Below are 15,513 nucleotides of genomic sequence, written 5' to 3' on the forward strand. Positions count from 1 at the left end.
TATGGCTAGAAAAAATGGAATACTGATTTAGATTTTTTTTCCTGTGTGGAGGTAACCCAACAAAAATATAAGGGACTATAAAGAAGATTATTTTTATGGTAGTGCTTTTTCTACTCTTGCCTTCACACCCAGTTCAATTATATGACAATAGATAGAGCAGAACTCAAGTTTGCTTGAACAAAGAACATAAAATCTCACAAAACACATCCTGATATTTTAAATCATGTAGAACTGTTATACACCACAAAACAACCATTAATGCAATGTTTCTTTTGTGATATGAACAATTGAGATTTATCAGTTTCATCCAATCAGAAATGTTTACATCATGAACTAATAAAATGTACTAAAAGAAAAGAATTTTCCTGTACTATACAGTTCAGCAACCCATCCTGATGGACCTGATGGCCAACTACACAATCAAACCCCACAAAAATGTGGTTAATAGAAAAACGGCTTTTCTTCAGCAGGCATAAAAATAGATGGAAATAAATTGCGTCCCATATGATTTGAAATTATGCCAAAGGTTTAGAATACCTCTATCGCATCCATTAGACCATGGACACTTTGCTTTTCATTCTGATTCAGGTAATAAGAATCTCTTGGAAGATATCCACAATCAGGTCCCTGTCGGCGTGCTGCAGAAAGGTATTAAAATCTTTGCGAATGTCAAATATCTCCCCAAAGTTCACAAAATGCAAAATGCACTTGTTTTTCAGCACCGGTAATCGAGAGAGAGATGCAATTTGAAGCCTTTTGAGGACATTATTTGCATCAATGTCATCTATAAGGCTGTCATTGCCGGACGCCTTCAACTCAAAGATGTCATACTTATCAGCTGCCTGGAGAGAGCAAAGCAATGCATCATAAACTCGTCATGTTCAATGCTGCCATAGATGTATTGAAGGAATGCTTGACAAGCTTTGACAGACATGTCAGAGAAGGTTATGCTCCTCTTTGAGGTCTTGAGAAAACATGCTGCGGAAGACGGGTGAACTCGTGGAGAGGATGGCACGGTGGGCCCATCAGAAGCCTTGATAGTGACATCTGTGTAGATTTTTTCTGATAACATTCAGACAAGGAGCAATATAGCTGCCATATTTCCATTGAGGCAACTTTCGCTCCAGATGGAGGAAGGGTCACAACCCTGTGTTTTATAGGAAAAAATCATAGGAAAGGAAGAAAGGCTGTGAAAATTCTGTTCCATAGGAAAATTTAGTGTTTTACAATGTGTGTCGGGTCACAATGCAGTCAAAACAATTCTTGGCACGACGCGGTCGATTACTCAGTTGACGTGGTTATAACTCGGGAGAGTTAGAAGGAATTTTGATTGACTTTATAGGAAAAATGTGGACTGGGACAAGAACGTGGCCAAGGTAAAAGGGAGTCGACTCGGAATAGTCAACGATGCGCCGGCCTGTGGGTTGAAACTATATTTTAGAGTCTTAAACTTGGGAAAGGCTGTGAGGGGAGATGTGGAGAAGGATTTAAAGCAATGATGAGGGACCTTTACTCTCAAAGGTAGGAGAGGAGCAATGTGAAATTATTCTTAAGGATTCTTCGTTCAATGCAAATGCAAATTGCTAGCGTCCATTGCAAAAGGCATTTCGCGGATGGTCTGTTGCATCTGACAGCAGCCAAATGATGCTAGATGCAACAGACCATCTGCGAAATGCCTTTTGCGATGGACGCTAGCAAATCCATTTAGAAAAACTGTAGGGCCCATCAGAAAATCGATAGTCCCACCCACGTGGGAAATTGGAGATATTTGACTCTCTTAATTGTTATTTTGTAATTTCATAAAAGGAATGGGCATGTTTCGTCATCTAAAAATTACACAGGGTTACAAGTTGCAGCGAGGCCACGGCTATTTTCCTGTAAGAAACTTCTTTCTAGGGTTTAAGTAGGGTTTTGAGAACCGTACTAAACCCTAAAGATAAGAACAGAAATCAAAAAAGGAAACAAACAGCAAAGATTTTGAGAAATGCAGAGGTCTTCTTTGTTTCATCGATCTCTGAAAACTCGAGGGTTTTGCACATCTCAACCCGAAAAAATCGTAGCTGCCGTACTTTTCGAGAGATTGCCTGTTGTTATTCCGAAGATCGATCCTGTTGTCTACGCATTTCAAGAATTCTCGTAATCTCCTCAATTTTTCTTCTCAAATGCTGAACTTTTTTTTTCTAGAAATATCGATTAGGGTTTCAATACGCCATTTCTTAGAAGGAAATGATGCATTCTCTGATGCATTTTGTTACTCTTTCGGAAGATTCTAGAATGTCATTTTTAATTTATTTTTTTTGTGTTTTTCAATACCAGATTGCGGTGGAGGTCGCAATTTCGTCGGAGATTTCCTGATGAAGTGTTGGGAAGATCTGATGCCAAGTAATTTCAATCATCAATTTTTGTTTTTTTCATTTAGTTTCGTGTAAGATTGTCGATGATATGCAACTTTCTGTTTCAGTCTCTGCTTTAAGCTATTATAATCTTGGTTAATCTTTTGATAAGTGGTTTTTATTGGCGTTTAGTTATTCGATTAGGATATCTAATCCATTTTATCAACTAGGATACCTATTTTTATGTGGTTGAAATACCAAAAAGAGAATGCAAATTCCTGTAGAGTAGCTTGTGGCATATTGAATTAGAGGGACATCATCCATCTTGCCGTGTTTATGTTGCTTTAGAAAATTGGTTGTGGAACCATGTGCCGTAGCGGTTTGGACGCAGGGTTTACAACATTTAGTTCATGTGTGCAATCACAATATACTCGTCAAAAAATATAAATAAAGATATTGTCAGCATTGTTACTAGATGATACGGTTGGAATAGAAAATTAATAATATTATTAGATAGCATATAGTAGTAATTAGTAATATTATTAGATAATATCTATTAGTACTTATCTTATATTTAGAGGTTTAGTAGGAATCTTTATTATTATTGGCTATTGGTTTATTTAGCTTTATCAGGACTATTTTTGTTTAGGAAACTGCTTATTTATTTTATAAAGATTTGTTAGGAAAGTGATTGGTTAGGATAGAGTTGGATAGGATTCTATTATGTTTAGGAAAGTGTCATTTCTTGGAGAATACAAAAACATATGTAACTTTCAATTGAAGATTATCAATGAAAAAGTGTCTTCTTCTTCCCCACTTCTTTTCTAGTTCTTGAGGATATCTCCCCAGACGTGAGATTAATCAAGTCACTCTTTCAAGCGCCGTATTAAGTGGTATCAGAGCCGACGATCTTCGGCTTGCGTATCGATAATCTTGGCAGATGGAACCAGACTTAAACAAATTGAGGAAGAATTGAAACTTCATTCTACTGCAATTTCTAAATTGCAAGAATCCGCCTCTCATCATTCGGAAGAGCTTATGAAGTTGCATGATGCTGTTGCTCGAATATAAGCTTCGACTACAACTCAGTTTACCAAAATTCTACGGCGCTTGGGAGCGATAACCAATTGTAATGTGCCCGCGGATTTGGAAATTGAAGGTAATACTGTCAATCGGAGTGAGATCGTTGTTCCACAAATCTCAGCTCCTCCTTCGGGTACTTTTCAACCCTGTTATGCAAAGATCGATTTTCCTAAATTTGCAGGCGATGATCCAAAGGGTTGGGTTTATCGTTGTGATAATTTTTTTGGGGTTAATGGAATTGATACGGAGCAAAGGGTGGCTCTAGCCTCGATTCACTTAGAAGGAAAAACTGTTCAATGGCTTCAATGGTTTGAGCACACTCATGTAATTGTTTCTTGGCCTGTCTTCAAAAAGGCTATTTGTCAGCGTTTTGGGCCAAGAGTGAGCGAAGATCCCATTGCGGATATTATAAGGCTTCGCCAGTCTGGGACGGTTGCAGCATATCAAGAGCGTTTTCAAAATTTTTCCAGTTAAACTAAAGATTTTCCTGATCAATTTTTTATAATTGCATTTCTTGTGGGACTTAAAGATAAGATTCGACCAGGTGTACAAAAACTCAAGCCTACAACTCTTGATCAAGCTATTGAGTTAGCCGGGTTAGAGGAGGAATCGATTGATGCTATTAACTGTCGTCTGCGACCCCCTCCTAAACCTGCTCTATTGCCTTCACCGCCAGGTTCGAAGCCTCAATTTGATGGTAACAATGGCCTTCCTCCCATCAAACACCTCACCGAAAAACAAATGATGGAACGTCAAGAAAAAGGCCTCTGCTACAACTGTGATGAGAAGTTTGTACCGGGACACCGTTGTAAACGACCCCAACTGTTTCTATTAGAAGGTTGTAATAACAACGAGGTTGAGGCAGAAATGGGAGATATTGATCTTTCTCCTGAAGAAGTTCCACCTGCGGATTTACAGATATTTGTGTTCGCGCTCACAGGCTCGCCATCATTCCCAATTATGTGTATTAAGGGGTTTGTAAAAAACATGCCGATTATGATTCTTGTAGATTCCAGGAGCACCCATAACTTCCTGGACCCACGAATGGCGAAGCAATCCAGTTGTGTCATGCAGAAAACAAATCCCTTGCTTGTGACTGCTGTGGATGGTACTCGACTTTTTAGTACAGGGATTTGTCTTGAATTTCAGTGGACGATGCTTTGAAATAATTTTGGGAAAAATAAACTTAGACCCCCTATGGTTTCTGAGACATTCAACTTAACCCCTAATTTTTAAAAAGTTAGAAGTAGACCCCCTGTGGTTTCAATTTGTATAAGGTAGGCCCCCTTAGTTGACGGTTCGTCCACAGATTGAAGGGTTAGGATGATCCGATGGAGCTGATTTTTTGGGCACACCCTATCTATGTCAGTGCCCATCAAATGAACGCTTTGGATCATCCAAACAATGTGGGCCCATACCCGAATCCAAACACTACCAAAAATATAGTGGGCCCATACCCGAATCCAAACACTACCAAAAACACACTGGGCCTACATTGTTTGGATGATCCAAAGCGTTCATTTGATGGGCCCTGACATAGATAGGGTGTGCCTAAAAAATCAGCTCCATCTCCTAACCCTTCAATCTGTGGACGAACCGTCAACTGAGGGGGTCTACCTTACACAAATTGAAACCACAGGAGGTCTACTTGTGACTTTTTAAACATTAGGGGTTAAGTTGAATGTGTCAGAAACCACAGGGGGTCTAAGTGTATTTTTCCCAATAATTTTTGTGTTGAGGCGTGTTTATTGCCATTAGGCGGTTACGACATGGTTCTAGGGGTACAGTGGTTGACAACGTTAGGCCCAATAACGTGGGATTTTGCAAATTTGCATATGGAGTTTTCTCGTGATGGCAAAAAAATTGCTTTACGGGGTTCCACGTCGAGTGATGTTCAAACAATTGACTCTCAACAGATGAGCATGGTTCTGCAAAAATCTAAGCAAGGGATGATGCCACATGAGAACAATGGCGTGACTTTCAGTAACAATTTGCAAATTTTAGACCTTGAGGACAAGGTCATTTTGAATATTAGATAATATCTATTAGTACTTATCTTATATTTAGAGGTTTAGTAGGAATCTTTATTATTATTGGCTATTGGTTTATTTAGCTTTATTAGGACTATTTTTGTTTAGGAAACTGCTTATTTATTTTATAAAGATTTGTTAGGAAAGTGATTGGTTAGGAAAGAGTTGGATAGGACTCTATTATGTTTAGGAAAGTGTCATTTCTTGGAGAATACAAAAACATATGTCACTTTCAATTGAAGATTATCAATGAAAAAGTGTCTTCTACTTCCCCAATTCTTTTCTAGTTCTTGAGGATATCTCCCCGGACATGAGATTAATCTAGTCTCTCTTCCAAGCGCCATATTACTAGAGTATGATCTTACCATAAATATGATGATTTCTCTTAGATTTTGTGACAAGTCAATGATTTTTTTTTTTGGTATTGTTTTTCAATGAATTTAGTTCTGGCTACTATATTGATTTTGCATGAGTTTCTCTGTAATGCTTGTGTTTTCTCTTACTGTTATTTTTGTTAGTTCTGGAAGTTGTTTAGTGCTGATTAGAGAGTGCCATTGCAAAACAAAGTTATTCACATTTCCTTGGTTTCTATTTTGAGCCAAATTAGACTGGTTTCTATTTTGAGCCAAATTAGATCATTAGCCATGATATGATGACCTGAATGATGGTCGATTATAAGTTTCATGTAATCACATTGAACCTCGGGCACTTATTATAAGATGTGTATCCCTATCTTCCTGAATTGGAAATTTTCTTATGCTAGGGAGAAATTTCAATTCTTCTTGCACACATTTTGATATAACTCTTGCTTTGGCAATCAGGGGAAAAGGTGAGTATCAGATTGATTATGTACCCGCTCCAAGGATCACTGAAGCTGACAAGACTAATGACAGAAGGTACATAATATATGATATACTTCTTATATATTTTTTAATTTTATTTGTACGGTATGATGCTATATACGCTTGTCTTTTTTAATTCAATGACATACGGTTTAGGGTGCTTCCAGTGCTCTTTGAAGACAGATGCCTCATTATTTATGTTTTGTTTAAACGCGAGTACACAATGAGCACATATTGGTGGTGGTTCTCATGTTAGACAATTGCATCAGACCTGCTTGATTTCTTGTGAAAAGTGGCAAACTTTTTAATGGTTTGGTTATTGGATGGTAAAAGCCACTGTTTAAAATCTCAGTGTCAGTCATCAATTTGCCTGAGTCCAGTCCTTTTTACCTTGGCTGAGTTCTCATTCAAATCCAAGTTGTGGGTTTAAACTACAACCTTTTTGTGGTTCAAACTTCAAAGGATGTGCCCTATCTTTGTTCCTTTTTACCTTATTTTCTGAATGTAATTGTGAATTGTGCTATTAATTAGGTTCATCAATAGCCAATTTCATGTCTCATCAATAGCCAATTTCTCTTTTTTAATTTTTTCTATTGTTTTTAATTTTTTAACTTTCGTAGCCTCTTTTCCTGAACACTAGAATGTTTTATTTTGTTTTTGGAAACATGAAAGACAAATGGATGTGCACACAGGAACCTTCCTTTCAAAGATGATGTGGTAGAGGATGTATTGATCAGTGATCATTGATGAAGAAGAAAAACTATAAATGCAACAAAAATGTAATTAATTTATTTTGTAATCATAATGAAATGCATGCACTACACACATGTGAAATGAAACTTATCAAAGACTTTGAATGGTAATACCATAATAGAGGGCTAATACCATTTTGATTTGCAACTACACATTTAGTGAATATAGCCTAAGAGTTGTGTATACTTCTCATTTTAAATGTAAAATTAAGAAACCTTTTAAGTAACCACGGTTTCATTTTTTTTCTTAATTGTTTGTTCCCTTTTTTTCAGGTCATTAAAGAGAGCACTTGATAGAAGACTTTATCTTATACTCTATGGTAGCACGTATGGGTCTCCTTCAAAAGAACCTGTTTGGCACTTTCCAGAAAAGGTTTATGAGAGTGAAGAGACATTGCGCAAGGTAATATCCACAATGTTTCTTCCATTGTAACTTCCTATATGTTTAGTTTCAAACACTTTAATTTGCAGTGTGCAGAGTCAGCGTTAGAATCTGTTATTGGTAGCCTCACCCATACGTACTTTGTTGGGAATGCACCTTTTGCTCATATGGCTATACAATCAACAGTAACTGTGCCTGACCTTCCATCATTTAAGGTATCTGTTTTCAGGATTGAACTTTTTAGTGTATTATTGCCTTCAGTATGACTATAAGGATTGACTCACTCTTGGCCGCCTTATAATAGGATGTCTTCATGTTATACTGTATTATTGTTCAATTGGGACTTCACGCATGGTTCAAGCTACCTGCCTATTAAATTTCTCCCTTCTTGCAGATTGCTATGTTTGTTTTTAATGATTTTTTTTTCTGCGTATTAATTCATTATTTGAGAAGTCTGTTGTTTGGCATGGCTTATTATTTCAACTAGGTTCCTCTTGCAGTTTACATTTCTTTTTTTAGGCCCTGTTCGTTTGAGATTGTGCAACTGATTGTCACCCCCAAATCCGATTTTTGGACCCAAAATTACATTCAATTTTGGGTCCAATAATCAGATTTGAGGGTGACAAACAGTTGTCATAATCCCAAATGAATAGGGCATTAATAGTACACTTTGCATTTCTTAGGTCTTAGTTGATATCAATCACTACACTGGTCTTTTGTGCTCCTTTATTTAGACTGGGTGATTTATATTCCTTTTTAAGTTGAAGCGCATTAGAGGAATCGAAAAAAAAGCACACTAGAGGATTCTGTACCTGAAAAGCTGGGCAATGGAGATGATTGTTGTCGCATTTTAGTTAAAATTTCACGATATTTGGTGAATCAGCTTCATGATATTTTGTTACAAATCTGCGGTTGACAATCTTTAATTATTAACTCTATTTTGTTTCAAAACCCCTGGTTGTGCTTACTCTTAATGGTTCCATACTCCCATCACCAAACACGTGTGCTACATCATACACGTACAGTGGGCATTCTGGGTAATGGTTTATCTGGGCATGATTTGGTCTGGATCATTATTGAAGATGATGACACAAACAATCAATGTGCTCGACACAACAAACATATCATTTTTTGCTAGTGTCCATGACTGCATGGCATGCCAATTTAGAGAATGTCACCCATCTTCTATGTTTAGGTTAGTGTGCAAAATATTGAGTTATAGTATCACACATGTCATTTTTGGTTTTCCCATTTGTAAATAATGTAATGATATTTATGGATGAATTATTTGTTTTAGTTTCTTGAAGTTAAATCTCATGAACCCTTAAGACCTGTTACAAAGGAGTGTATTTAAAACATGACACGATCCTTTTAAATATACTCAAAAGGAGTGTATTTAAAATTAAAAATGCATTTTTAATTTTGAATATAATTTATGTGGTTTTTTTTTTCAAAAACATAACAAAACAATTAAATTTCGAGCATGTAAAACTATAGATCCCTAAGAGTTGTTATTTTAATCAGCTATGAAGTCCTCTTTAACTTCTTTTTATTCTAACCACATTTTTTGAATAAATGAGAAACCTTGCATTGTGAAGCAAAAGCAAAACAAGTAGATGGAAAAACAAACTACAAAAAATAAGTACATACTGCGATCAATCAGGAGGGACTCAAAAAGCTCCAGAGCAGATCTGTTCATTCCCAGAGCAGACCAGCTGACCTTACTACTGGCGAATCTCCAAACATGCTGGAATTTGATAGAATGACCCTCTACTCTGTCAGGGACTTCTTCAATGCCGTTTTCACATCTCCAAGGGTAGATTGTTACATTATTTATCCAATTTATGATGTTCTTAGACTCTCCTACTATGACATGATCCAAATCACTCTCCTTTAGATAGCAGATTCCTGCTAGAAGCGTTTGCTCCTCCGTTATAGTTGCAGAAGTGTTTGCACCTGCGTTATAGTTGCATCTGACTCCTCAAAAGGCCTTGAGAAGGCCCATCTCGTGGTCCCATTATCCTCTCAAAGGAGACCTCCAACACCTGCCAGTCTAGGATTCCCTAAGCTGGAACTATCAAAGTTCATCTTAAGGAAACCACAAGGAGGCGGCATCCATTTGGGGGTTACCTTTCTCTGAGAGAGACTGCTTAAGCGGGTCTCGTTCGACAATTTTCTTTAGGAATTTTTCCCAATCCCTATGAAATCTGGCAGGACACTGCCCTACTGAACCAGTAGCAAGAAAATACGTTGGTGTCCGCAAAAGATGCCTCTGAAAATTCCTTTAAACAAATGACTGTTCCAATTTCATTGGTGTTTTCCGCTTACATTTTCTCTTTTGTAAGACCCCTCGCTTCTTGCTTTCACTTACCCATTGTTTCATGCATTTGCCTCTCACTTTGGCAACTATGGCCATAATATTTGGAAATTTCAAAATATTTTTGAAGATCTGGAGGTTTTTTTTTGTGTCCCTTGCATAGTTTTAAATTTCGTCCGGGACCAAAATTTAAAAATTTCGGCCGAAATTATAAGATTTTTCACTGAAAGGCTGTTTTTCAGCTATGGCTGAAACCGAAATTTGAACCCTTGGTCCCTTGATGGTGGGGAGAGGGGTTGCTTTGGTTTTCATTTCTTGTTTTTTGTAACGTTTTGATGAGTGCCACCCCCCCGCCCCCTTTTTTTTTTTTGAAATGGTGATACTATCATTAAAGGCTGTACTCTTTGTTATGTTTCTATGTCCATCTCAGTCTCCTTGTTTCTTTTTATTAGTTAATATAATTTGCCATTCCAAAAAAAAAAGTAGAGTTATCAATCGGGTGAGTTATCATGAATTATTAGTCGGGGGTTGATAGAAAGGAAAATAGGGTCATATTATTTAATCAATCGGGTGAGTTATCATGAGTAATTAACGATGTATTTACACCGGTGTAGCGGGTCTGTCAAATGTAAGTCGGTGCTTACTGGGTTGTAATACAGTGGGACATCTTGTCCCCTGTTTTTTTCTCTTAATAATGAATTTTCGTAAACTTTCAAAAAAAAAAAAAAATAGAGACGTGGAAGGGAAATGTGAGAGTGCAGAGATTTTCTAAAATTTATAAAAATGAATGATGAGAAGATTGATTAATGGATTATCACCAAGATGGTCAGCTTACTGCCTATGTTTTCTTTAATTAGTTGGAAGGATGGTCTCTCTCTCTCTCTCTCTCTCTCTCTCTCTCTCTCTCTATATATATATATATATATATATATATATATCTGTGTGTGTGTGTGTGTGGTTTTTTAGGTGGGTGGGTGTGTGTTTTTTTTTTTTTTTTGGGAATGGGGGGGGGGACTCTTTACTTATTAGTATATATTAGTTCAACTGGGGGCTAGTGGTGAATTTCATTTGTAAACCTTAATCAGATCATATTTGGAAGAAAAAACTCGAGATTTGCTCAATTTCGATGCACCACACAAGGTTTAGGGGACAATGCTGTTGGTCTGTAGCCATTCAAAAAAAAAATGCTGTTGGTCTGTAGGTGTCTATTGACCATGTGATGCTTAATTTGTTATCTCCTTGTTCTATGATTGTTGTGCTTTGTACATGCCATTAAGTTTGTTGTTGTGGCCTTTTCCTTCTTAATGATAAAAACCGAGTATTTATATGCATATATCTCTATATGTGTGTGCATATGTATCCATGTGTGTCTGCATGTGCGTGTAAGACTGTTCTAGTGTAGCTGATCATGATGTGAATTCTTCTGATTCATTTCTTAGAAGATGGAAATGCACCCATTAATTTATTGATAATATTAAAGCTGCTAAGGGTAATTCCTAGGAATTTCTGGTAATAGGAACCATTTAAGAATGGAAGTGACCATCAGGTCCCCTTTGGAGTGAAAAGAACAACGCAGAGGCTTGAGGTTGAAATTCAGAGGTCATGTACTATGTAGGGAGTTGGACAAGGAACATAACCCATGATATAATATAGACTGCTGATATATTCTAATTATGGTTGCTAATGAAAAGGTTCCATGCCATCTTCTGAGAAGCTTTTGGGCCCCAGGCCTGATCACATGCAGTGCTGAACAAGGGTGTTGGCCCAAGTTCCGAGCAAGAAAATTATGGGAGATTTCAAAAAAAAAATTCAAATATGGTTAATTTAATCTAGTGAGCAGAATTATCAGGATGCTTAAGTGAGTGTGGGCCCAAAGTAGGTCATTTTAGGGCCTGAAGTGCCTATGTATCAGAAGATTGCAAAATCTGACTGTTGTCAAAGTGCAATTTCAAGTGTGCATAGTCTACCAGTCTATAATAACAAAAGAAAAAAGAGAGAACATTACATATACTCCTTGATGGAGATCTTGAAAAACTAAGTGAATACATTTTCAAATGCCAGAATGGAAATAGCTTTATGAGAAGCAGAATATTGGACCAGAAATCAGAGATCGATAAGTGTGAGGATCAAAAGTAGTCATTGTTATTGACATTATATTGAGTTTCATCATGCTTATGGATTTAGATGAATATACGTATGCTTGTCTTGTAAACTTATAATCTGTCTTATTTAAGCTGGTTTTCATGTTCTTTTTGAAGATGCTTACAAGTTGAGTACCTGAATTGGTTTCTTTACTCAATTATTAATTCTCTTAATTCTCTCATTCCTTTCAGCGATTCTTTTTCAAATCACAAGTGATTGGTACCAACAAATATAAGATCGGTGAGTGTGAGGATCATGTCTGGGTAACCAAGGACGAATTAATGGAATATTTTCCAGAGCAAGCTGCATTCCTTAACCAAATGATCATTAGCTGAGGCTATCATCCAGACTCCAAGAGCTCGCTATAATTTATAGACCCATTGTATTTCAAAGCTTGTTTTCGAGCTTCATCTTATTGCACCTGTCCATTCTTGAGCTGGGATTTTATACTATGTAAGCAAAACAAAATTGAGCTGAAAAATATCATGGATTTTCTGTGAGCTCAAAAGCTTTCATAAACTGTTTCTTTCATATGATTCAGATGCAATATATCTTTTCCTTTGCATTATCAAGAGCTGAACTCATTTTTCGTGGAAGACTTATTACTTTTTGATTAATTAGTAGACTAATTAGTCATAATAATCTTCTAGTTATACTGCAATACCTGTTTTCAGTTTGAAAGATGAGAATCCATGCTCCTACAGTCATTTTCTTTTAATTTAGAAACCATGCATTACTCAGAATTTAGATTATAAATGGTTTCATTTGTCTAACATTCTATGCAGAGATCCACCACTCACATTATAGCTCATCAATAGATCCAAGATACCAATAAGCGGATGCAATTTTAACTTGGCATTCGGCATTCCTTTATAGAAAACTCACACACTTAACTGGTGGGGATCGATTTCTGTATTGTTTAGGATAACAAATGAGTTTTAACACATGCTTGGAGTTTTGCTAGTTATATCATTACGAAGAGAATTGCCAGCGTCCATCGCAAAAGGCATTTCTCGGCTGGTCTGTCGCACCTCAGACCAGCCACCTCGTGAAAGGAGACAACAGCTGTTGTATTTTATAATGGACTAAAGATTAAAGGGCTTATTCCACAAAGAGAATAATGGACTAAAGATTAAAAAAAATGCAAAAATAAAATAAAATATATCATTATATTGAATTGATTGAAGGGCTTATTACACAAGTTAGGCGTTGTATTTTATGGACTTTTGAGTACACATTGCTTTTGTATTCTAAAGAAAGTCATATTTGTTTGTAGGTATTTGCTAGGGCTGGACAAAAAACCGCGCAAACCGATAAACCAAACCGGGCCTTTCAATTTGGTTTGGTTTGGTTTGGTTTTTCTCGGCATTGGTTCGGTCATGGTTTAGAATTTTACCGAACCGATCTCATCGGTTCGGTTCACGGTTTTAGAGTTTTAATCCGAAAAATAACCGAACCGAACCGAAAAATAGAGGAAAAGACGAACTGATTTTGTGTCATTATCAAATCTAAAGTGAGTTATTTCATTTGCAAAGAGAAGAGGGGTGATTTAAACAAGGGAGGTGTGTCTATATCAATTCCCTATATTCGAAAGTAAAGAATACATTCGCCCCTTCCCCTTAGACCACCCATTAGAAGTGTCAAAAGAATAGTTCTAAATACTTAGTGGGGCTGTCCAAGAGAAGAAAAGAAGGGTGGGGAGGGATATATCATCCCCTTTATAAGGCCCTCGATTAGGGTTAGAGAGGGAGGGTTTTGTTTCGTGAGAGAGAGAGAGAGAGAGAGAGAGAGAGAGAGATTGTCGGTCTCGTTGCACACCGTTGATGGTTGATTTGGATAAATAAACCTTTATTTTTATTTTTATAGATAAGCGTATTTAACTACTTAATTTAGATTTGTACCGGACAAACCGTGAACTGAACTAAACCGGTCAAAATCGGTTCAGTTTGGTTCGGTTATACCCCCTGATCGGTTTGGTTACAGTTTGGATTTTCTCCAAACTGATATGATTGGTTCGGTTAAAAAAACTCCCTAAACCGAACCGGGCCAAACCATGTGCAGCCCTAGTATTTGCTATGCAATTTCGAAGATAGCCATTTTGTGGCTCACTTTTGCTAGAGAGAACATCCACCTCAGATGAATTAAATGAGAGAAATGGTAGAATGAAGGGCACCCCAAAAAAAAATGGATGGCGCCTTAAAAAGTGGAAACCATGTTGACTTTGTAGAAATCAACCAATAAGGGCATCCTTGAAACTGATTTTTGCAAGGGCACCAGTCATTCTATCATTCCTCATTAAATGAATAAAACAAAATCTGCTAAAAAGTGAGCATGTGTGGGGTTCTATCCTGCAAAAGTGAACCGCAAACTTTCTTTTCCGCGAAATTGCCTAGCAAATCCCATGTTTTTTTTATGACCCAAAGTTTGGCGTAGTATTTTATGAACTTCTTTTGTCATTGGACCCTTGTACAGTATGCCTGGTCAGATGGACGGTCTGCAATTTCCTATCATGTCCACGTGTCTCAATCTCAGCTCGAAGGAATTATCTATGAAATAAAACCACATGGGTCTCATGTTCCTTATGTATGCTTTCGTGGCCAAGGAAAAGGAAAGGATGGTTCCACCACCTTTTGACTTTTGACTTTTTAGTATCCCACGTCCGGTTTTCTCGGCAGCCCATCTAACTCTTGCGTGACACGTGGCTCCTTGTTCTTGGGCCCACCTCCAATCTCGCCTTAATTATCCCCACTACTGCTGGCCCATATCGACATCTTAAACTTGGAAAATATCCTTTTATTGATTGATATATTTTAGGCATGTTTGGCTACCCGTGATTTATTTTTCCATGGAATTTTAGCTTTACCCCAATGGTGAGGGAGAGTGGGAGAGGGAGAGGGAGAGGGAGAGTGGGAGTGGGAGAGGGAGGAGACATTGAGGGACTGAGGAGAGATAAGAAAAGGCTGAGAAAGTGAGGATAGGAAAAGGCTGAGGAAGTGAGGATAGGAAAAGGTTGAGGAACAAGAAAACAAAAGACTCCACTCAAAATATAATTTATTTTTTCCCTATTTTTTAGTCTTCTCACCCTCTTCTCATTCATGCCCTCTCAAGTCTCTCTTTTACCGACCCTCCCTACCCCTCTCCCATCACCTAAGAAACTAATTTTTCATGGGAAAAGAATGTAAACCCTCTCTGGTTAATTGGGAAGAAGAATAGTAATTGAAAGTACAAGAGAGAGATGAAGTATTAGCACTATGTAAAAAAAAAAAAACGTTGAAGACACTGTTCCAGAAAAGTAGCAATAGCACTCTAATTTTATTCATGTTTAAAACAGTATATATATACAACTGTAGAATGACTTTGATCGGATACCCAATACTAGCTATCTCTATAGTATCCTATAAACGTATAACACTTCATCCTAATCTATTAGAAACTCCTTGTAAACACAAAACTCCTACTACCATAAAACAAACACTCTAAAGCTAATACCTATCTTGCTAAAACAATAAAAGCAAAAACTAAAAAGGACTCTATTTGAGTTGGTGGTGTTGTTACGTTTACAATTCTCCCCCTCAACACCGACTCGCCAAACTACTCAAACCCATTATGAATCAACCCCGTTGGCTCGACCC

At 37.2% G+C, this 15,513-nt stretch overlaps 1 protein-coding gene and 1 pseudogene across 1 annotated transcript; one reads left to right on the forward strand and one right to left on the reverse strand.

Moving 5' to 3' along the window:
• Positions 1-584: 584 nt before the first annotated feature.
• LOC143856619 (BTB/POZ domain-containing protein At1g55760 pseudogene) lies at positions 585-1,072 on the reverse strand (annotated as a pseudogene).
• A 753-nt stretch (positions 1,073-1,825) lies between these two features.
• DECOY (decoy) lies at positions 1,826-12,461 on the forward strand. Its single transcript, XM_077366632.1, has 6 exons — positions 1,826-2,136; positions 2,317-2,382; positions 6,268-6,342; positions 7,314-7,443; positions 7,512-7,637; positions 12,073-12,461. Exons 1-6 carry the CDS (start codon positions 1,985-1,987, stop codon positions 12,214-12,216), a joined length of 693 nt encoding a protein of 230 aa, XP_077222747.1. The 5' UTR covers positions 1,826-1,984; the 3' UTR covers positions 12,217-12,461.
• Positions 12,462-15,513: the final 3,052 nt, after the last annotated feature.

Source organism: Tasmannia lanceolata, unplaced genomic scaffold (genome assembly GCF_043159265.1).
Source record: "Tasmannia lanceolata isolate RefF3 unplaced genomic scaffold, GAP_Taslan_0.1 ptg000023l, whole genome shotgun sequence".
In the NCBI taxonomy this organism is placed as follows: Eukaryota; Viridiplantae; Streptophyta; class Magnoliopsida; order Canellales; family Winteraceae; genus Tasmannia; species Tasmannia lanceolata.